General features: G+C 35.1%; 2 protein-coding genes across 3 annotated transcripts; one reads left to right on the top strand and one right to left on the bottom strand.

The window, feature by feature from the left end:
* Nucleotides 1–4085: 4085 nt before the first annotated feature.
* Nucleotides 4086–18676, top strand: LOC131436518 (protein THEM6). 2 transcript variants are annotated; one of them, XM_058605267.1, is made up of 5 exons: nucleotides 4086–4162; nucleotides 4417–4502; nucleotides 4603–4777; nucleotides 17777–17991; nucleotides 18065–18676. In XM_058605267.1, the coding sequence occupies exons 3-5, from the start codon at nucleotides 4624–4626 to the stop codon at nucleotides 18410–18412; spliced, it is 717 nt and encodes a 238-aa protein (XP_058461250.1). In that variant the 5' UTR covers nucleotides 4086–4162; nucleotides 4417–4502; nucleotides 4603–4623; the 3' UTR covers nucleotides 18413–18676. The 2 variants fall into 2 exon arrangements, with proteins under 2 accessions (XP_058461250.1, XP_058461249.1); XM_058605266.1 differs by having other exon boundaries at nucleotides 4417–4510.
* A 24-nt stretch (nucleotides 18677–18700) lies between these two features.
* On the bottom strand, nucleotides 18701–19513 carry LOC131436520 (uncharacterized). The gene is made up of 3 exons (XM_058605268.1): nucleotides 19248–19513; nucleotides 18894–19175; nucleotides 18701–18827 (listed from the first exon to the last, which is right to left on the bottom strand). Exons 1-3 carry the CDS (start codon nucleotides 19464–19466, stop codon nucleotides 18711–18713), a joined length of 618 nt encoding a protein of 205 aa, XP_058461251.1. The 5' UTR covers nucleotides 19467–19513; the 3' UTR covers nucleotides 18701–18710.
* Between the last annotated feature and the right edge of the window lie 4786 nt (nucleotides 19514–24299).

Here is a 24299-nt window from a genome sequence, read left to right as displayed (position 1 = left end):
CTGATGGCGATCGCAGTAGATCGCAATGACACATTTCGGAACGGGAGCCGGGGAACCGACGACTGCACGTCAACAAGTTGCAATTCATTCCCCACGACCACTGATTCGAGTGATTTAGCTGATGAATTGCATTAAACGCACGAATCGCAGACAGTCAAATGGTAATTAGGTGTCGTCATCACTGTATTATGAACGCAGTCATTGTTGTGATCAGGTCAATTTACAGTGGATAATTTAAATAAAGTGATTCCGTAAATGAATGATAAATTGAAATGAAATCTTTCACCGCCGAGAAGATAGTTTTGTAGATATTATATTATATTATATAATATTATATTTTATTACGAGATCAATTTTATTAGGATAATGAGTCATCATTTTACTGCAGTTATTATAAGTTTATATGTTAAGGTTATTGTTGAGTAGATTTTTAACACAGACAAACAACTCGACATCCGTACTCAATATATTCAAAATAGGCTTCCGTTTTTGCAAGGCCCTCAGCAATTCGACAAAAATTTATTTCCCTGGGGAAACCTTTTCAGGTTTGGAAATTGAAAATAATCGCTGGGAGCCAGGTTTGAAGAATACGGGGGATGGTGGACCAATCCGTACCGCAAATCATTAAATTTCACCTCGAACAACACGAAACTCTTTCCACAGCTATATGACACGATTTGCGTAATTCCTAATAATATGCTTTCTTTTATTTGGAAAGCTTCTTAAATTAATCTATTATTTACATTGTTATTGGTGACGAGTTGTAACAAATTTACTTGATATAACTTATTTTCATGTTCCAGCACTTACTTGCAACGAAACCACAACTAGTTTTGACCTTAATTTTAACTGATCTCCAATATGTCACAAGTCACTAGGCGATATTGAGTTAAGCAAGAAGTTAAATGTAAGTAACAATAACTCAAGCTTTTGTTGCAAAGCAAAGCTATGATATTACATTCCTGTAGGGGAATTTGACCTTCTGTTTCAATAGACTTCGCAGCCGATTCAGAGTGTACATAATCATTGCATGGCTGATGCTACGATCCTATTGACACTACGAATCCTTCCAGGTCGGGGCTCGAACATACGACAACTGATTTGTAAGACCAATGCGTTATGCATTGAACCGCCAGCATTTTGTTGCAAACTGATCACAAATAAGCGACAGTAACAAAAATTGTTACTTGGATATATTATTATATAGTTATTTCGTCGAAAGTCGTTTCACCGAATGCCGATTCGCCGAATGGACCATTTCGATGAAGGGACTCCGAACGAGCGGTAGCGAGGTCGGATAGCACACGAGCAAAATGATGTGGCGAAGTCGCATTCGATACTTTTTTCATTTGCACTCAGTTATCGGAAAATACGGCAAACAATTGCCTAGTAGATACTTTAATAAAGTTCTGAAGATGATGAAATAAAACAAAGAAAAAAATTATTCAAGAGTTTCTGGATTATTTCAGAAGTACGATTGTAGTTCAACAAAAAACGGGAGTAAACATTATCATTTTTCATTTGTCTTTATTTCAAATTACGAAATTGTGTAAAGAATTGTGCAGTCAATCGCATAATGCGTCACTTCAAATTATTAAAATGTAGTACACATGAATAAATGAATAAATGAATAAATGAATAAATGAATAAATGAATAAATGAATAAATGAATAAATGAATAAATGAATAAATGAATAAATGAATAAATGAATAAATGAATAAATGAATAAATGAATAAATGAATAAATGAATAAATGAATAAATGAATAAATGAATAAATGAATAAATGAATAAATGAATAAATGAATAAATGAATAAATGAATAAATGAATAAATGAATAAATGAATAAATGAATAAATGAATAAATGAATAAATGAATAAATGAATAAATGAATAAATGAATAAATGAATAAATGAATAAATGAATAAATGAATAAATGAATAAATGAATAAATGAATAAATGAATAAATGAATAAATGAATAAATGAATAAATGAATAAATGAATAAATGAATAAATGAATAAATGAATAAATGAATAAATGAATAAATGAATAAATGAATAAATGAACAAATGAATAAATGAATAAATGAATAAATGAATAAATGAATAAATGAATAAATGAATAAATGAATAAATGAATAAATGAATAAATGAATAAATGAATAAATGAATAAATGAATAAATGAATAAATGAATAAATGAATAAATGAATAAATGAATAAATGAATAAATGAATAAATGAATAAATGAATAAATGAATAAATGAATAAATGAATAAATGAATAAATGAATAAATGAATAAATGAATAAATGAATAAATGAATAAATGAATAAATGAATAAATGAATAAATGAATAAATGAATAAATGAATAAATGAATAAATGAATAAATGAATAAATGAATAAATGAATAAATGAATAAATGAATAAATGAATAAATGAATAAATGAATAAATGAATAAATGAATAAATGAATAAATGAATAAATGAATAAATGAATAAATGAATAAATGAATAAATGAATAAATGAATAAATGAATAAATGAATAAATGAATAAATGAATAAATGAATAAATGAATAAATGAATAAATGAATAAATGAATAAATGAATACATGAATAAATGAATAAATGAATAAATGAATAAATGAATAAATGAATAAATGAATAAATGAATAAATGAATAAATGAATAAATGAATAAATGAATAAATGAATAAATGAATAAATGAATAAATGAATAAATGAATAAATGAATAAATGAATAAATGAATAAATGAATAAATGAATAAATGAATAAATGAATAAATGAATAAATGAATAAATGAATAAATGAATAAATGAATAAATGAATAAATGAATAAATGAATAAATGAATAAATGAATAAATGAATAAATGAATAAATGAATAAATGAATAAATGAATAAATGAATAAATGAATAAATGAATAAATGAATAAATGAATAAATGAATAAATGAATAAATGAATAAATAAATAAATGAATAAATGAATAAATGAATAAATGAATAAATGAATAAATGAATAAATGAATAAATGAATAAATGAATAAATGAATAAATGAATAAATGAATAAATGAATAAATGAATAAATGAATAAATGAATAAATGAATAAATGAATAAATGAATAAATGAATAAATGAATAAATGAATAAATGAATAAATGAATAAATGAATAAATGAATAAATGAATAAATGAATAAATGAATAAATGAATAAATGAATAAATGAATAAATGAATAAATGAATAAATGAATAAATGAATAAATGAATAAATGAATAAATGAATAAATGAATAAATGAATAAATGAATAAATGAATAAATGAATAAATGAATAAATGAATAAATGAATAAATGAATAAATGAATAAATGAATAAATGAATAAATGAATAAATGAATAAATGAATAAATGAATAAATGAATAAATGAATAAATGAATAAATGAATAAATGAATAAATGAATAAATGAATAAATGAATAAATGAATAAATGAATAAATGAATAAATGAATAAATGAATAAATGAATAAATGAATAAATGAATAAATGAATAACCCCGCATATATGGTCAGAAAGCTTTTCTGGCTCGAAGAGATGAATGGCCTGAGGTTGAAAACACTAAAAATGGAACAAAGTAAATAAATAAATGAATTAATAAATGAACAAATAAACAAATTAATATATTAATAAACATTTAAATAAATAGGCAATAAATGGAATAAAAAATTAATAAACGAATGAAATTAAAAATATTTAAATAATTACAAACTACGTAAATAAATGAACAAACCAGTAAATAAACAAGAAAATAAATATTACATAAATAAATATATCTCTTTTGAAATTACTTGCTGATGCGTACACCAGATACAAAAAAATATTCCACGAAACCATAAAAATGATATCCTTCTGCTACGGCTATGAGCGATTATCCTGCAATCCTAGTCCTCCACGAGCCACCGAACCAACCCAAAAAGTGCAACATTTGTCAAATGATGCATTTGGCGCATGCGAAACAAGCACCAAAACAAATCCTCAAATTTTCTACTTCACGTACCGTGGTAGACCGTGACAGTTGTTCCGATGTACGGCATCATTGATTGAATTGCAGTGTTGTTCCTACAGGAAGTACAAGAAGGTTAATTTAGCTTAAATAAAAAAAACGTAGTGAAATTGAAAATGCGTGGCGGCATGTGAAATGTTGAAAAACTACTGCGATTGTATTGCAAACCGATTGGTGGCTCGCAGCAGTAGGACAATGGCCGCAGAGGCCCTACAAAGCCAAGGACAGAAATAGTTGGCTATGCGGAAAATCAGCTGATGTTTCGATAGTTCTAGTCCATGGCCAACTACTGCAGAGGATAAATCAACAAGATAGTTTTTTTTCGACAGAGCAAATCAAATTTTTGTGATGTGATTTTGTTGGCTGTGTTAGAAAATAGATTACACTTACTTCATAATCCGAATCAATAGTTCCAGTAAGTCTGTAAGAATCATTCTCGACATCAGTAAAAAAAAAAAGAATACAGGAAAATCGATTTCTGATGCAAATTTTTCTTCCTTTTTCTCCGGGGAAAGTAAGTAGAGCCTACTGTCGCGATGTTGTGCACCGTGCTAGGAATTGTGTTGGGAGTGATAGTGGCTCTCTATGTGCTATTTGAGCTGCACTATTTCCTGAGGATGTGCCTTTGTGTGGTTGCGGCCCGATATGTCAAAAAGCGATTGCACATTCTGGATACGGCCACCGTTGGGGGTGAGTGCAGTTTCAGTAAACTAATTATAAATAGCTTTTAGCCGTGATGGGAAGGTGCATTTTTCATTACCATGTGTAGGGAAACGTAGTAGGCATGGTGAAAATAAAAAAACGTGAACTCCTAAAATATGCCCGTTGTTTGTCATGTTGTGGTCAGCATCTTTCGATCATTACTGGGTTAATGGTATTCCTATCGTTTCAAGTCGAATCTAATTTTTTTTTCATATACTGTATTCACTTAATAAAATCAACAGGAAAATCGCTGATTTCATACGTCACTATCTCAGTGAATGACAAAAAAAGTTCAAACAATCAATAACTTGTAGTTACTAAGAATATTTCTTCAGAATCTTCTTATCAATAATAATCCTTACATTTCTACTTATCAATAATCCTTACATTTCTACTCGTCTGATAAAGATACTGAACCATTCAGATATAAATTCAGACGATGTACTACAAAATCTGCCTATTATTTATTCTAAAGGGAGTTACGATCAATAATTGGTCAAACCGTAATGTTTGTAAATCATTCAAATTTTCAGTAAAAAGCCATATTTGTTTTTCAAGTTCAATTCAAACAAAATAATGAAAAAAATATCCACTGAACCTTCTTTTTCTGTCTGCTTTGATGGCAGATTCAGTGAAATTAGCTGTAAAAATATTGACATGACATATTTTTACATCTTTTTGGGACAACTGTCCGGTCTTAATTGAGACCTATCGCACGGAGAGGCCGAGGCTATGCTAGACACAGTTGACAACTATTTTCCACCGGTTTGGGGACCTCTGGTATTCGATTTCCTTCCGATCCAGTGTTTCTAGCTGCTGATATACGTTTATCCTAGGTAAGAGTTAATTTTACGCAATTTTGACAAGTTTGCGTTCAAAAGTAGTTTGGATTTTCGCGACGTGCGAGCAAAATTTTGACACGTAGATCCTCCGACATCCATTTAGCTTCCTCAACCGCAGAGTTCATACAGAATTCTCAAATTCGTAAGACCTCTCCGTCAGCCAGAACGATTCTGAGATCTGATGATTGATTAAATTTTAATTTATGTAAATCTTCAGTTATTAAATGTTACAATTTTCCTTGTAATCAAAATATATTTAATACTTAGATACCTTGGTGGTAAAATCTATTCAATAAGCTGAAAAATATTGAGATCTGTCCACTATTGACGGATTGATATTTTTTGTGGGCGACTTATCCGCCATTCCCGAAAGTAGTAAGTTTGAACAGAACATGACTAAGTGATGTTTGAAAGCGAAATTAGGCATAATTTTCAATGTAACCGTTTCTGAGTAATTGGAAGATTTAGTACTGTACCCTTTATTTTGTATGGCATGTTGGCTTGCTATGTGAATTATATTGAAAATTTATTATTGTCTTCAAAATTAATATACAGCTATATAAAGGGTGATTTTCTAAATCACCCTTTATTTTAATAACTTTTCTTCGCATTTTGCCGTCGACTTAACAGTGATTAAAACAGTTCAAATTGAACTGCTATTGCCACCTATTAGTTTAATTCAAACCACTAAATTATTGAATGAACAAAGTTTAATAATACTTAAACATGTATTGTAATATACGTATTGCAGGATATCAAAAAATAGTAATCTCTATTTTTCTGAAACAGTACAAATTTGAAGATTTTCGAACTTGGAAAATCGCCATAGAGGGGCTGCACGAAATTTCTGAATGCGTTTATTATTTTTTAATTCCAAATGTAAGAAGTGCGGAAAACTTCGGAATCTTGCTTTATTTCGAATAAGAAAAAGTAAAATCGAGACCGGAAAAATGTTTTAAATTAGAATAAGACTGCATATTTAATCGAAGTAATAAATGGATTTAAAATGTTCTGAGCGACTTTTGAATACTATTGGAATCCATCAATTTATATGGCTTTAGTCACATCTCAGTTGAAAAATCTCTTTTTTGGGACATAGATTTATTCTTCATAAGTGACTGATTTGCAATACTCGAGCTATGTTAGTATATTTTCAACGAAATGTTATATTTTGAATATAAGGAAGTTTTTTACTTCTTAATCTCTAGGCAGTCGGCTACCTAGAGGAAATATAGAACTGTTTTGAACGACTACCATTTAATTTTCGGTTTCCGTTCGTTCGAGCATTGACAATGAGTAAATTAGACGATGATTTTATGACTATTTAAATTTGTGTTTATTCAACAATTTTTCGAACGATCAACTACCAGACGAATTAAGTCTGGTCTTCGAGAATAAATAAATGTCTTGGTGCGAAAACTCATGCTCCATAATTAAACTCATTCTTACAATTTTAAGACAAATTCGATATTGATCTTGTTCAGTCCTGATCTCCTACTAAATAAACGTCCAAGCTGATCAAGTGTTTCAACGGAACTAAGACGTCTGAACCTCATCATTTGAATGAACTGAATCCTACTCAACAAGGCGTCAAAGCAAAGTCTTGGCATTACATTCCTTGTGTGGAATTTGGCCCACGCACTATTCTACTGTAACACCTTCAATGACAGCATTGGCATCTGGAAAAATGTCGACAAGGGACGGGGACGAATTGAGATCATCAACACTGAAAACTTCCGATAGCTTCGAAATTCAGCTAACCCAGCCAGAAAAGTTTTTCAGTTTCTTTTTTATCTGACTTTTACCTGACGAAAGCCAGATTCGAAAAAAAGATAAATGATTGAATGTGCAAAAAATGAATACATCCCGGAGACCGAACTCGAGCTTGCAAAGATTCTCCACTACGCAAAAGTGTTAATTTGAGCCACTGTACGAAGAAACACATTTTCTTGCCTATCATTCATTCCGTAAAAATGTTCGAGATTTGTTGTATCTCTTGGGTATCTCGAATAACTGAGAATTTATGGCATTTTATTTTAAAATTTACGAGATGTTTTATTACTCATAAATGCCATTTTTGGCATTAAAAATGCCTTACTCTTCACTATATGGGGCCGGGTGTCAATTAAAAGTTTCAAAAATAGTCGCGTAACCTTTTTGTGTCATAATTTTGAACGTTAATAACTAAGTCATTTGTTGATGGATTGTTATAATTTAACAACTAATCGATTCGGAAACTTTTAACTTAAACTTGTATGACGACGTCGTTTCAGTATTTCAATAGCATACTATTGAAAAAATGGTTGGAATCGACCTATGTTTTCATCCACCAATCCCTGTTGTACAAAATGACGTCAACTTCTTGTTCGGCATAGGAGGCTTTGCGTCATGCATAAAAAACACCGCATCGTTCTACGTAGTATGAAGAGAAATCTATAAATATAGGCTGCACAATATTTCTTTGCCTAGTTGATGTTTGACTGCGAATGAAACAAGTAGCTCGTCCAGTGAGCTGATGACTGGATTATATATGCGTTCACTTGCTGGATTGTCGCTTTTGCATTATGTGTTGGTGAAATTTCCTATTGTCTGTGCAACACCGTGTTCGCTTGAGTATCTTATATATCATCTGGCTATTGAAGAACCGAATCAGCGTGGTTACCGATTCTTTTGAAATATCCCATGTAATTAGCAAATTTTTGGTCGATTTTGCCATTAAAAATGCCCTACACTTCGCTTCCCGAGGCTGGGTGTCAATTTAAAACATGCAAAACTAATCGCGTAACATTTATCTGTCATAATTTTGAACGCTTATAACTCAGTCATTTGTTGATGGATTTAATTAATTCAACAACCAATCGATTCGGAAACATTTTACTTGAACTTATGAGATAACGTCATTTGAATATTTCAATTGCATGCCATTGAAAAATTGATTTGAATTGAGTATTTTATTTTGGTTCTCTGGTAACTATCAGGCCAATTTAGAATTATCGGCGATAGATTTTTCGGATCTAATTTGCAGCGCTTGTTCCTCGATGATTTGTTAATGGATTTTCCTAATTTAAATGATTCTAAAGCTTCAATATTGTAAGCTTCAAAATGTTTTATTTTGGCAACTGATCGGTTTGCATACTTAAATCTCCATTACCATACGAATAAAACGGTGACGCGCAAATGGATTTAGTAAAAAGTTTTGTGATAATGATAATCATAGATATTTCTTTTTCAATGTATGTGACTGAACAAGTTGTTGTCCCACCAGGAATTAAACGCTTCAAAAGATTCAAAATTAAATTCTGAAACTGATCTAAAAGCGGCCTCCTCGGTTTAGTAGTATAAATGAGTTCCACAGGCTCACATATACAGTACAATTAGATGTAATATCATATAGTATCAAAGATAAACTCAAGGTAAGTTTATCTGCGATTTTACATGTATCGTTTTAATAGTAACCCTCGTAGAATTTGGTTAACCGCCAGTTTCAGTTAAATTATTATTTGCTCCAAAACATTATTGTTACCATATTATTTACCGACACTTTCCGAAGATTATCGACGATTTTGAAAGATTAATAAAATTACACCATTACTAAGATTACTGGTACAACATTCTTTTGGATCGATTAATTGTTTATAAAATTAATAAGTCCATCCAGTGAACGACCAGTATTAAGTTAAAACTGGGGGTAAATGAACGATATAAATCAAATCAAATTAATAAGTTTGTACGTTTCTCGATCATCATAAAATAAAATCATTATCATCATAAAATAAAATTATCATCATAAAATAAAATAGTTTCATTTGTTCAGGTTTATATCTTTAGATTGTTTGTACCTAAAATTGAGCTTTCAAGTAACTTTGAAGTGTAGTGAAGTTTAGTGTATCATCATCATTATCATCTTTATTTTTGTATTTATTATAAAGACCCTAGGAACGTTTCTTTTTTAATGTTATTGTGCTCGGTCGTGTCTTGAATACAACCCTCTAATTTTTTTAAATTATTTTTTTTTCAATACATGGCACAGTTTTGGAATTCTCTTAAGATTATTTTTTACATAAAAATGCCTAGCAAGGTTTCCAATGCAAGTTTCCGAAATTCTAAGTTCTTCATTTTAACACCATGCAATTTAGACTTGACCTTATCAATCAGCTGCTGTTTACTCTCGCAGCACTGCAACGATAATTTTCAAATGTCTGCATCTCATAAACTGCTTGTTCGATTGATTAGGTGTTTTCGGCAATGTTTTTGGTAACTATTGTGACTGTATGGAGAGAGTATACACAAAAAAAATAAATCAATTTTCTCAGAAAAAGTATTTTTGATATTTTGGTATGTTGAAGCTGACAACTGATGAAGTTAAAATGATTTTCAAAAATGTGATCCTACTTTAAAGACTATAGCTTTTTGGACCATCAGCTATTATGCAATAAACTTCATCAGTTGTCAGATTTTTCATATAATATATTTATTAAGGCACAATGCGTTAGCTCTATGATGCCAAAGGCATTTTGTAATAATAAGAATTGTGTAGGTGCTGGCCTCTTACTGGTGACGTTTCTACTCAATGGTAGTGGCCGTATGCTTGTCCGTATGGGTCCACGGAAGACACCCCCGAGTCAAAGACCCGGCCAGTGGCCCGCGTGCTAGTCGACAGGAGTGGTCCTCCGTTCTTGGAATCAGCCAGGTGACGTGAAAATGTATCAAAAATTGCTGCATCCTTCAGTGGGTCCGCGGAAAACACCCCCAGGCTGCAAAGACCTGACGGGTGGCCCGCATGTATCAGTTGTCAGATGAAACATATAAAAAAATCCTGTTTTTATCCACCTAGTGGTGTAATGATGCCTTTCTCATATTACTCATAACATCATAAATATTACTGTGGAATTCGCAAAAGCAACGGTTCATTGAATAGAAATAGGAAAGTTTTTAATCACCATTCAGATGAACGGAATAGCCGATTAAACCAATTAAACGAAACGAACCTGCGTTTCTGTTACTTCTGTATATGCAAGTCAAGCTAAACAGCATGAATCAGCAGCATAAAACATGCAGCAGGATTATTATTATTATTATTATTATTATTATTATTATTATTATTATTATTATTATTATTATTATTATTATTATTATTAGTAGTAGTATTATTATTATTATTATTATTATTATTATTATTATTATTATTATTATTATTATTATTAATATTATTGACATCACTACACCATCGACATAGTATTAGTGCAATAAAGGCTGAGAAAATTGCATATTTTTTTCAAAAAAAATCAATTTATTGACATTTTTACCTTTTTTTATAAATATAAAAAATAGTTATAGAATTCGCTCAAACTTTAGAAAAATTTTCCGAGACCCGGAGGGCCGAATGTCATATACCAATCGATTCAGCTCGACGAACTGAACAAATGTCCGTGTGTGTGTGTGTGTGTGTGTGTGGGTGTGTGTGGGTGTGTGTTGTCAACTAAGAGGTCGAGATCTCAGATATGGCTGGAGCGATTTTGATCAAACTAGTCGCAAATGAAAGGACTCCCCGTCACCCAGAACGCTATTGTATGGTTTTAAGATAGGATGTTTACTTTTCGAGTTATACGAAGTTTTATGTCAAAATTTTCAGTTTTTTACAGTATCTGTCACAATTGACCTTGAAAACAGAATATATTTTCAGACTTAGATTCCGCACGGTAATACCTATTCAACAAGCCATAGATTGTTAAAATCCGTCCATTTTTAACTGAGATATCGAAATTTTTGTGTAAACGACTTTTCTCCCTATTCCAGCAGTAGGAGTTTTGAGCGCTGTATGACAAAGAAATGCTTGGGAGCAACGTGAAACACGATTTTTTATACTGTTACATACAATTGTTTCTAAGTACCAAAAAGACTGTGTATAGTATCCTTTTTCATGACATTATGCTTCGGACCGATTTTAGCACGGTTCGTTTTTGGCAACATAATAGTTCCAATATGGCAAATGTAAACCAGATGATATCAGCATTTTCGAGTTGGAAGTAATTCCATAATTATATTGATTTAAACTACTTACAGCAATAAATGCTGGAAAAACATAACTTCCATATACCATACGACTCAGTTCGTCGAGATCAGCAAATGCGTGTGTGACAAATAATTTCACTCAATTTTCTCGGAGATGGCTAAACCGTTTTCTACAAACTCAGATTCATATGAAAAGTAGTATACTCCCAAACAAGATTCCTGAATTACGTATGGATCCGACTTCTGATTGCGGAACCACAGGATGATATGTGAAACGAAATTAAAATAATGCAATTCATTTTTCTCGTAGATGGCTGAACCGATCTATGATTCAAATGAGAGGTTTTAAAATCCTATAAAACATCTTACTTTTTAGTCAGATCCGAATTCTGGTTTAGGAGATACAGGGTGATTAGTATTAAAATGTCCATTGGACATAAATTAATCAGGTTTATCGGGTTTGCAGATTTGGATAGTCGATTACCAAATAAATTTATTTCAGTTTAAGCGGTATTCGTTCTTGGATTCGAAATGTACCCCCAAATTTTAATTCGCACTACAATTTCTCAAACATGTCTACACACTCCTCAGGTGAATTTAACTGATTTTGGCTACACCGATTTTAGAAGCTCGGTTCCAGTATCGGATCGTTTCTAAAAGCTCAATCATTTTCTCAAAAAGGCCAAATTGAACTTGTTAAACCCAGTCTTTGTTGCCTTCAACAAGATCGGTATGACTAATCCACGTGAAATGCCTCGAGCATGCATACTTGCAAATAGTGCTCTCGATGTTTCTCTCATATCGGAGCTCACAACTCGGGATATTTGTGCTGTCACAGTTGGTATGACTATTGATGGCATAGACAGGAAATATGTCTATTGTTCGGCATATTTACCGCATAACCAACCTTCGCCAAGCGATGACTTCAAAAAGGTTGTATCATACTGCTGCAAGAGTGATATACCGCTTGTAATCGGCAGTGACATAAATGCTCACCATATCATTTGGGGCAGCACAGATATAAATTCGAGAGGCTCTGATATGATGGAATTCGTGAGCAGTACAAACCTGCACATAGTCAATGCAGGAAACCGCCCAACTTTTGCGAGATCTGGAAGAGAGGAGGTTTTGGACGTAACTCTCTGCTCTGATAGAATTGCGCATGAGTTGGTGAATTGGCTCGTCTCCGATGAGCTCGAACCTTCGTTGTCTGATCATAAGTACATATTCTTTGATCATTCAAACGTTAAATTTGATATTATCACATATCGTAATCCCAAATCTACAAACTGGGACCTCTATGAAGAGGGCTTGGCGACTAGATTTTACGGGTACCAACCAACAATTGAAACCCCAATTGATTTGGAAAATGTTGTCGACGAGACAAATTCACTCATAGTTGCAGCATATGAAGAGGCTTGTCCACTTCGGATTGTGCGAGCTACTAGAGGAACTCCTTGGTGGAATGCTGAACTTGCTAAACTAAGAAAACTATGCAGAAGAGCTTGGAACCACCGACGCAGAGTGGGGGCATTCGTGTCGGCTTGAAGGGCTTACAGGAATGCTCTTCAATCGTCTGAGCGAAGTGGTTGGAAAAGCCTCTGCACAAATGTCTCTAGTCTCAACGAGGCTAGCAGATTAAATAAGTTACTTTCGAAGTCTAAGGACTTTAATGTCAGTTTCTTAAGAACTTCAGATGGTGAACACTTGTCTGATGAAGGTGATGTACTTCACTATCTTTTTAACACTCACTTTCCAGGATGTATGGATCCATCACCGACAGCTCTTCCCGAGACTTTTTCAGGTAGTTACGATTCTTGGGCCCTTGCTCGAAGCGTTGTGACGATTGAATCGGTCAAATGGGCAGTTGAGAGTTTTGCTCCGTACAAATCTCCTGGAATGGATGGAGTTTTCCCAGTGTTACTGCAGAAAGGGTATGAACATTTCAAACATGTGTTGAAGAAAATACTTACTTTTAGTCTTGCGACTGGATATATTCCAAGAGCCTGGCAGGAAATAATTGTCAAATTTATTCCCAAAGGCGGTCGCGACACTTATGAGGAAGCGAAGAGCTTCAGGCCTATCAGTCTAAGCTCATTTCTTCTTAAAACAGTGGAACGCATAGTCGATCACTATATCAGGAATGTTAGTTTGGGCGTGCATCCGCTACATGGAATGCAACATGCTTACCAGCGTGGAAAGTCCACTACAACCCTGTTACATGATGTTGTGTACAACATTGAAAAAGCTTTCTCACAAAAGCAATCTTGCTTGGGAGCTTTCCTAGATATTGAAGGTGCCTTTGATAACGTGTCTTTCAATTCAATTCTGGAAGCAGCACGTGGTCATGGCATACCTTCAAGTATCACAAATTGGATACACGCAATGCATAGTAATCGATTTCTTTGTTCATCGCTTCGGCAAGCAGAGATTAGAAAGCTGAGTGTCTGTGGGTGTCCTCAAGGTGGTGTACTATCCCCACTTTTATGGAACGTAGTCGCTGATGGTTTGTTAAGGAAACTTAATAACCTTGGATTTCCGACTTATGGTTTTGCCGACGATTATCATATATTGATGACCGGTATAAGCATTAACACTCTCTTTGATTTAATGCAGCAAGCCCTGCGATCTGTTGAACAATGGTGTTGTCAGGTTGGATTGTCTGTAAATCCGGGCAAAACATCAATGGTGATTTTCACTCATCGTAGGATAATCGCAGGAGCTCGTCCGTTGCAGTTCTTTGGTTCAGAGGTCACTGTGGTCGATCAAGTTAAATACGTCGGGGTTATTCTTGACTCAAAACTGAATTGGTCTGCTCACATTGACTTCAGGATTAAGAGAGCTTGTATGGCTTTCGGCCAATGCAGACGAGCTTTTGGAAAATCATGGGGACTCAAACCCAGATATATTCATTGGATCTACACAACTATTGTTAGACCAATTTTAGCATATGGATATCTTGTATGGTGGCAGAAAGGAGAAGTCGCGACAGTTCAGTCAAAGCTAAATCATCTCCAAAGGATGGTCCTAATGGCGATGACAGGAGCATTCACGACAACTCTTACTGCTGCTCTAGAGGCGCTACTGTGTATTAAACCACTACATGTGTTCCTAAAACAAGAAGCATTATCTTGTGCATACCGTCTTAGGGTTACAGGGCTTTGGAACAGTAACCCATTAGATTATGCTACCAGCCACACTCGCTTGTGGTCTCAAATGGTTACACAGGCAGTTTTCCTTTCAAAGCATTGGAATGGTCGTCTGGAACGACAACTTGATGAACACATAGTTTGTTATACGGACGGTTCTCTGTTGAATGGTCGTGCTGGTGCTGGTGTCTACTGTCGTGAAATGAGGCTGGAGCAGTCTCATTCACTTGGTAGATACTGTACTGTGTTCCAAGCAGAAATCTACGCAATTCTGTGTGGAGTACAATCGGCACTTCAGCAGAGGATCTGTGGTAAACGAATTTATTTTTGTTTCGACAGTCAGGCAGCCTTAAAAGCACTCAGTTCGAATGACTCACGGTCGAATCTAGTGGGCTGATGAGTTGACTAGAGCTGGTGCAACGAATGATTTCGTTGGTCCTGAACCAGCTTTACCACTTTCAACTAGTTGGATGAAGCACAAGATTCGTTCTTGGGCTGCATCCAAACATGCCAGCTACTGGCGCAGCTTGCAAACTTGCGCTCAGACAAAAGCATTTCTACCAGATTTAAATCTGAAAATGTCAAAGTGTCTACTGCATTTCTCCAAGCATCATTGCAGTATTCTGGTCAGAGCTCTGACTGGACATTGCAAACTAAATTATCACATGGCTACTATTCAACGTGCTGAGTATTATTCGTGTGATTTGTGTGAATGCGATTATGGTACTTCATATCATCCGATATGTAACTGTCCCGCATTGACGCAGCTACGTATCCGGGTTTTTGGTTCTCCATACATGGTTGAGTCTGTGTATGCGGAGCTAAAATTGAAGGATATTCTCTCGTTTCTCACCCAATGTGGTAAGGAGCTATAGTCAGAAGGGTTCATCGTTCTTCCTGGAGTGAATGAATCCCTTCTGTATTCACCTTAAATAGGGTTTAGCAGATTGTTTGGCATCCTTTAGGGGGTGCCGAATTTACTTCTGCTCGTACATACTGCGAATCGTTCTGCATTCTTCCGGGAGTGCAGAATGGTGTCGCTTTTGTAAGATCTCTAAATCCTCTCGGGGGTTGGAGGTTTTATTAACAGCAGACTGTTCGGGACCTCGTAGAGGTTCAGAATTTACTTCTGCTTCCACTAAATGTGATCTTCAGCAGATTGTTCGGCATCCCTTAGGGGTGCAGAATTTACTTCTGCTTTTATGTGTTTTTGTGTCGTCAATTTTTCCCATCCTCCTAGTCCAACCCTTACCATTTCCTTTCAATCCTTCCCTCTTATATATCGAGAAAATGATGCTAAAAACATATTGATGGCAAGGCACAAATCTCCAAATATCAAGGGGAACGTGCCATTTGAGCCAATTTGTTCTGATTCCTGATTCCAGGTGAATTTAACTGATTTTGGCTACACCGATTTTAGAAGCTCGGTTCCAGTATCGGATCGTTTCTAAAAGCTCAATCATTTTCTCAAAAAGGCCAAATTGAACTTCAAAAACAAAAACTTAATTTAAGGACATAAGGTCCCATACAAAATTGGTGAATTTTATCCGATTCTGGAATTACAGATGATGAGTTTTTAAAATTCATACCGATTTATAAGACGTAAATTGTTTGGCGTATTAATTTATGGCCATTCGAATCATTTTTGGTTATGCTAGTTCCTGAATACCGGCTCTGGAAGTACCATAAATAATGACGAAAAACTCTAAAGTAGAACTTTCTTCGACATCATATGCGGATTGATAAAAAAAGGTATCATCTCACTGCTACTTGGATTAAGCACGTTTTTTTTTGTAAAAACGTGAGTTTCTCCATACTAAATCACATACAAACTTTAAACCTCGGACGCGAAAATATAGTTTTTCCGAACGAGCTAAAATTTTGCATGGCGCTTTTGGAACCCGAAAGGAAAACGAAAAGTTCGTGTGGAGCGATAAAATAAACCCTTTCTTATTTTTCCCATACAACCTTGTCCCACCCTAATGGTCAGGTACAAATTGATACACCCGAACTCGACCCGTACCCGGCGATGCCAGATAGTAGTAGTGTCATTTCCGTAGATTGGCATTTTTCTCCGAAGCTCTCGCAGTGAAAAGTTTTTTTTTTGTTTACTCGCCAGGCTAAACTAGTTCCCGTAGTTCTCCGTTGATAAATTCAAATTTCCGTATATTTCCGTAGAAAAAAATCAGTTTCCGTAGATTTTATCTATGGATCCGTAGAGGTCCGTAGAAAATATTCGAATCCGTAGTTCCACAGAGATTACCGTACCCGATTGAACAAAAAAAAAACACATTACCCGCAACGGATTAAAACCAGTCTGGCACGGGTTCGTAACCTGATCATCCCTAAAATGGATATAAAAAGTAAAATATCAATGGTACATGACAACAAAGCTTATTGAAGCCCATTTTTTTTGAGTGAAAAATTCAGTAGCTGTTATAATCGTAAAACAATATTTTTATAACAATTCTTTTCTCTACCAATGGATTATGTCGACTAGCAGATTTCATATAAAATAATTTATTATTCTTAATACTTAGATATCACTTAGATTTATTCGGATTTAAATTTCTCCGGGCCCATTCTCCCATGTCTGTATTGAGCTTTGAAACGATTTTGTTTTAATTTCAAGTTAGTAATGTGGTAAATTTCAGCTACGATTTGTGTTTTAGTCTTGTTAAGACTTGTTAAGAATCTAACCGGAGAAACAGATTGGAAATATGACATTCGAATGCAACTATGTAATGAAAACCCCGAAGGATAGTTTAATTGGCAAAATAATTTCGCCCGTTAGGGGTTAGCTACGGGTTCGAGTCCCGTCTCTGCGGTAACATTTTTCGTGGTTTTTAATACATTGTCGTGTCATTTTTCCAATCTGTTTTTCCCGTTAGATACTGATCAAATTTAAAGCTTCAGCGTCAGAAATTTTTGAACTATGTTACGTTTAGTGTCTATATTGGACTCTGTCTTTATTCCACTTTCAGGACTCTGTCTGACCAATGACATCGATACACTGCTGTACCACATGAACAATGCCCGCTACTTGCGAGAGGTGGATTTTGCCCGAGTTGACTTTTACGAGCGCACTCGACTGTACCGGACTATCCGGTCGAAGGGCGGTTCGGTTGTGCAGGGAGCAACAACGATCCGCTACAGGAGATTCATACGTCCATTTAGTCGGTTCAGCATCCGATCGAGGGTAATCGACTTTAACATTCCAGTGTGTTAATTAGTTTTGTTCGGTTTATTTTTATATTCTCTCTCACTTTCAGATTGTTTACTGGGACGAACAATCGATTTTTATGGAACACCGATTTATCGGCGCCTCGGACGGATTCATCCACTGTGTGGCCTTGTGTCGCCAACGTGTCCTCCAGTGTTCGGCCGAGGAAGTAATGGCGACGTTGCTGAAATTTTGTGCGACTGCCAACAGCAACTCCTCGGCGACGTGCATCGAAAAGGGTGAAAATGGTACCGACGGTGGTCTGGTGAGTAACGGCAATGGTGGCGAGTTCGGCAGCAGCACCAGCAGCAAACTGAAACCGGACATGTCCCCAGAGGTGGCCAAGTGGCTCGAGTGGAACGAGCTATCCAGTGCGAGCTTGCGGAGTGAATGCTGAACAGAGAAGTGAAGCTGCTATCTTTTTATGAGATTAGAATTTTTTTATCGATACTCACTAGAAGTGTAGGGTCACCGTTGAAAGTTTGTAAAACTAAAAAAAAATATGGAATTTTATGATCGATTGAATTTGAAACTAGATACTTTAAGTCGATTACAGAAAAGTTAGTATTTTATGCTAAACTGATTTTTATTTACAACCTAGTAAAGCGGTAAGCTGATGTCGGATGTCGAAAATAAATTTATTCTATGACTTCTTGTTGAATTATTCTGATTTACTAAACATTATTTATAACACGTCAATTTTTCTTCGATGCTTTATCAGAGAAAATCGTGAAGAATGGGCACTGGGCCAAATGATTTTTGATTGCAATACAATCACTGTCATTGTTCTTGAAGACTTTATCCGGGCATTTCTAAAATCAAAAAAACCGTCTTTCAGTCAATCAACGTTCGAAGACTAGTACTTCGTTGTTGGTTACCCTGTAAACTGCTACGTGAACACACTCCATGACGAATCCCGCGGCCGGGGAGCAGATTCTTTCGTTGCCGAATCGTTTCTGAAGTTCCTTCATAGTTTTGTCGAAATCGGGCTTCCGACCATCGGCCTGGTCCAGACATTCTTTGACGGAGCTCTCGACGGCGCCGACCCACAGCGAATTGTCGTCCAGTTTATCGGTGAATGTGTCCATCGCTTTCTCATCGTTGATGCTTTTCTTCCGGTTAAATATTCCAGTACGGTTCATCACACATTCCGACATGCACTGGAAAAAAACCAATAATTATGAAAGCTGACTTATTTTTTTGAATCGAAGGGAAAATTGACGCTTTCTAACATCCGGTTTCAGTTCGTTCAGTTGATCCCGTGGTGGTGGAAACAATTGCAGACACTGTTTAATGACCGCTTCGTCCAGCAGTTTCGGTGTTTTGCAACAGTAGAAGGGATCCGCTTTGAAGGTTTTACCCAAACAGTTGGCTGGAACTTTGTCATCGACGGCGCAGGTTAGTTGGATCACGGCGATCAACAGCAAACTCAGTGCTTTGGTTAGCTTCATCTTGGGTGGGGTTCGGGATAACTTTGCCGGGCCACAAAAACTGCGGTGATTATTTATACACTAAAATATGAATAATTTAAGTGTCATTAGGAATGGTTGGGGAGCAGCAGCAGCAGCAGGTAACTGTCAATGAGTTGCTAATTGAATAAATCACTTTTAAATTGCGACCTTACACCATGAGGTCGAGTTTTATTGTTATCAATTTTCGAAAAGTACGCATAGATTCAGTTGTTGTTTTGTATTGAAACATATTTCTTACCAATTTCACTCGATTACATGATGAATCTTAATGAAAGCTTCAAACTCTTATATAAGAACTGAAATAGTTAAAAGAAATCGCAACTTGTGGTGAGTTGAAGTTAGAAACCTATGCTAGTACTGAGTTCATGTTCAATTAGAAAGTGTACAGTTAGTGCAGTCACTTTCGACAATATTCATCGTTAATCTGGACATGGAGGAAAGCCATAGAATTGATTGATATAATTCGCTTTAGCTCATCATTTCACAAAAGTGTAGTGTTAGAATGTAGAAACAGAAATAAGTTTATCCTGTTTGATCTCGGAGTAGTATGGTAACATGACATATGCACAACATACTACTTAGTCATTTTTCGTAGAGATGGTGAGATGGTGACTCTCAAATTTCATCCGGATCCGACTTCCGGCTCCGGAATAACAGGGTGAAGAGTGATAAAAATTGTATACCGTCGGCGAAGCAAATAACGTAAAAAAAAACTGAACTGGGATCAAAACTTACTGTACGTAGAAGGGCGAAATAACCCGATTCCGGCTATCCTGAAAACCGGTTGCAGAAGCACCGAAAATAGTGGTCATATACTACTAATTGAAACTCACTAGCTATTTTTTTGGAGGTGGCTGAATCGATTTCACAAACGTAAGTTCAAACGAAAAGTTTATGATTCTATAAAAAAAACTCCTGAATTTCATTCGGATCCTGCTTCCGGTTCCGATATGATAGGGTGCAGAGAACTGAAAGTTTTATACCGTCACTCGAAGACTTTTTCTAAAGTAGTCTCGAAATTATTCCTTCCGATAGTCAATTTCAGGCCAAATGAAGTAAACCCGACCATCTCGATTTCCGATTACAGAAGCACCGGAAATAGTGAAACTGTTTTATTTTGTGGTGGTGATACTAGATGATGAACAAACAAACTTTTCTGTTTTCTCTTAGGAAGCAAAGATTTTTTTTCGAAGGATATCACATTATTATCTATGAGAATATAAGTAATGTGAGATAGGCATGATTACACAGCTAGATGGATTTAAATGGTTTTTTTTTTCATGGCAATTTACACAAACTCTCATCAGCCTAATTTCTGAACCTTAAATCAGCATTTTACACGTTAGATCATACAATTTTATTGCCCAAGCTCGGGAGTTGTGGAGTTTTGGGCATTTCCAACAACATTGTTCGTTTTTATTTGATAAATAGACAATAATTTGTATATGTGGAAGGTGAACGTGTTAATTTCGCTGCTATGATAATTGTTGTTCCGCAGAGTAATACTACAGGACCATTGTTGCTCATCTTGTACATAAATAATACAGATATCTTGAAATTGTTTTAACCACATCGTTTGGCCATAAGCGATTCCAGTTTATGTGACCTACAATATTTGATGCACTCCCTGTTGCTATACAAAGAATCAGTATTCGTACCATATTTAAGACTAGATTAAAGCACTTTTTCAGACGGAGATTAAGCGAAAGTTTTATGTAATTAGCGTTAGTTATGTGTATCACAGATGACGCTATCAATATGCTTTTAAAAGACTATGCGTGGAATTTCATGACATTTCAATTGGTCAGTAAAAAGTGACATTTAAAGAAAGCTAGTTTTGTCATTTTCCAAGCAATGGAATCAAAACAATATACTGAATAACTGATTTAAATGTTCTCAAAGGCAGTGTTTCGAAAATATCAAATTATCCAATATTCACACTGAAAAAAATCATACCCGATTATAGGCATTGATTATTATTATCACTCGAAGAGAGTATGGAAAATATTTTATACCGTTCAATATTGATACAGTGATGTTCTATAAACTCACACGTGATGATGAAATGAAAATCATTCTCACAAATATCAGCCAAGCACTATGAACAATATTTACTTAAATTTTATACCGAGAAGTAACAGAAGTGCAGGATTTGGCAGGAGCGAACACAAACAAGCGTTCAAACCAGCGCGGTGGAAGGGCGCTCTACCAAGTGCTATCGTAGCCAACATGGTTTCCCAGCAGAGAAACCCTAACTCCTGTTACTTCTAGAAAACCAAAGTCAATTGCTAAATAGCATTGATTTCAATCTAATTAGACCGTGCGAGTAAATCAACTCTGGAATTGAAGAAAAGTCTTTTGTCTCTATTTGTTTATTTGTTTATTTGGAGCAGGGAAAAGCCCACTGGAGCTGAGCATCACCAAATTTTAGCTCTCTCTCCAGCAGGCATAAAACCTCTCATCTTTTGTACCAACAGATTATAATTATCCAAATGATACATTTCCTTAAATTACATTGGTTACTACTACACACAGCACCATTCTTATCTCTAATACTAGTACAATACTAATAGCTAGTGAGACAAAAATCTTAGAAACAAATTCTTTATGCTGTTATGAGTTAAGTGAAAATCGAAAGCATTTGAGCAACGTTAAAATAGACGGCACATACTAACGAAAGGCTCGTTGTGACCGTAATTGGTTCTAGCGGAAGGAAGACGGAGAAAAGTATGAGTTCGAAGAACACGACGGCGAATATTGAAGTCTAGTGAGCGTAAGAGTTCAGAACAATCGATTCGAGATTGATGCAGATCTGTGACGAAAGTTGCCTTAAACACGTCTCTACGAACAGACAATAGATCGAGACCTATGAGCTTGCAACGGTCTGAGTAAGTCGAAAGATTTAGAGGATTTGATCAATAATCAGAAAATTTTTCTTTGCCTTTCCAATATAGAAAATTATACAATCACTATGAATTCAGACTTTTAAACAGAGGTTCGGAAAGCCGTGTGTCATATACTCAATTTCACTCAATTTTCTCCGAAATGGCTGAACCGATTTTTACAAACTCAGGTTCAAATGAAAGGTCTTATGGTCCCATAGAATGCTATTGACTTTTTTCTCGACCCGTTTTTCGGTTCCGGAATTACAGGGTGATATGCACCAAAATAGGTGGAAAAATTGTCACTCACTTTTCTCAAAGATGACTGAACCGATTTTCACAAACTTAAACGAACGGGCTTATGGTTCCATAGCTTGCTATTGAAAATCTGATTTTCAACACATTTTTACTGTGGAACTGCAATACCCGTCATCTTCACGAAAACAAAAACAGAAAAACTACACTACGCAACTTCTTTGTGTGTTAAAAAACTGCCTTTTAAAACCATAAGCGTAAGTTCATTCTCCTTTTCGGGCCAAAAAAGCCCTTTCACCCGATGTGCGGGGTTGGGAATCGAACCCAGGTGGGCTGCGTGAAAGGCATCGACTTACCCATCACGCTATACCCATTCCCCAAAACTAAGATTTGTTTTACACGTTTTATTGTATTTGGATCTTTGACCCTTGACCCACTAACTACTGTAAATGGTAGTGCAAAAGTAAGTCATATATTGCAGCTTTGTATATTTTTGGTTGAATTATGTGCTATTCGATACAATTTTTTTAACCCCCGGGTTATAGTGGGATTAAAATATTGCTATCAGGGCCGGTGAAAGAGGTGGGTACGGTGGGTAGTACTACCCACCCGAAAATTCCAAAGGTGTGCAATTACTTATCTGAAATTTCTAACGAAAAATAATAGTAATGTTAGTATCATTTATAACAATAGAAATAGTTTTATTGTAACTGAGAATAAAAAATAAAATCAGAATTATAAAATGCTAGTACTCAAGGTAGAGCAAGGACGTGAAGATATACAAAAAAACTACAAGGATCAGCCCCATGGGGTTGTTCGAGCCATTGATGTGGAACAAGGCAACCAAACACTTTTGAATTCGCAAATGCATGAGAGTTTGCTTAGATTGAACTTTATTAGTAACCAAAACCGAACACGCGAACTCAGAATATAGACTTTATTTGTCGTGATTTGCATTTGTTTTGTAGCCGACAAAATTAAACCAATAGCCCAAATGTATGCAATTATATGTTTGTACACGATACGGATATCGATATGCTTGCGATACGGATATCGATATTTAAGCTTCTCTTCGCCAAACTTGTGTTCAAGTTTTGTATGTAAGCAGTTATTTTTATAGCGTTTCTCTACCATTACAACCATTCTGCGATTTCGGTTTAAGCGAGTTTCTTATTATCAATCGAGTTCATCTTATATAAATTGAAAATTAATCTTATGCACTCCAAATTTACCCTGGGATAGTTGTCAAAATCTCAGACGAAACGACATAACATTGAATTTCATCCGAACTTGCATGACACAAGACCAGAACATACCAATTAAAGCTTCGAATCGTTTTATGGCACTTTTTTTCTTGCTGACCAGCAACAACCTACCCCTAGCATGCTACTCATTGGACTGAAACGTTAGCTATAATTTTGCTTATATTTATAGATTCGTGTGCTTCCAGCAGCTGCGCTTTAGCATCGATTGACCAATCAGAGCAATGCTTTCCCTTTGATATATCGCTTACTCCTTCAAAACCGTCGACTATGGCAGGGAAATCCAGTATGCCTGAGATTTTTTGCAGACAAAATAGGACACTATTAATAGGCTATTAATCAACATTTCAATGAAACACAATTAAAAATACAAGCCTATGAATATTCAAATCAATACGTAGAAATATTTCCAA

This window comes from Malaya genurostris, chromosome 3 (assembly GCF_030247185.1).
Source record: "Malaya genurostris strain Urasoe2022 chromosome 3, Malgen_1.1, whole genome shotgun sequence".
In the NCBI taxonomy this organism is placed as follows: Eukaryota; Metazoa; Arthropoda; class Insecta; order Diptera; family Culicidae; genus Malaya; species Malaya genurostris.
Note: the sequence above shows the minus strand (reverse complement) of the source record. Positions and strands in the feature narration are given on the sequence as shown.

What these genes read in the sequence shown, in the direction of transcription:
- LOC131436518 (XM_058605267.1), top strand. Translation starts at nt 4,624, where the DNA reads ATGTTGTGCACCGTGCTAGGAATTGTGTTGGGAGTGATAGTGGCTCTC. An exon ending in GGATACGGCCACCGTTGGGG is followed by an intron (nt 4,778 to 17,776) that starts GTGAGTGCAGTT and finishes TTCCACTTTCAG; the next exon opens with GACTCTGTCTGACCAATGAC. An exon ending in GGTTCAGCATCCGATCGAGG is followed by an intron (nt 17,992 to 18,064) that starts GTAATCGACTTT and finishes TCTCACTTTCAG; the next exon opens with ATTGTTTACTGGGACGAACA.
- LOC131436520 (XM_058605268.1), bottom strand. Translation starts at nt 19,466, where the DNA reads ATGAAGCTAACCAAAGCACTGAGTTTGCTGTTGATCGCCGTGATCCAA. An exon ending in TGAACGAACTGAAACCGGAT is followed by an intron (nt 19,176 to 19,247) that starts GTTAGAAAGCGT and finishes GTTTTTTTCCAG; the next exon opens with TGCATGTCGGAATGTGTGAT. An exon ending in TTCACGTAGCAGTTTACAGG is followed by an intron (nt 18,828 to 18,893) that starts GTAACCAACAAC and finishes TTTTGATTTTAG; the next exon opens with AAATGCCCGGATAAAGTCTT.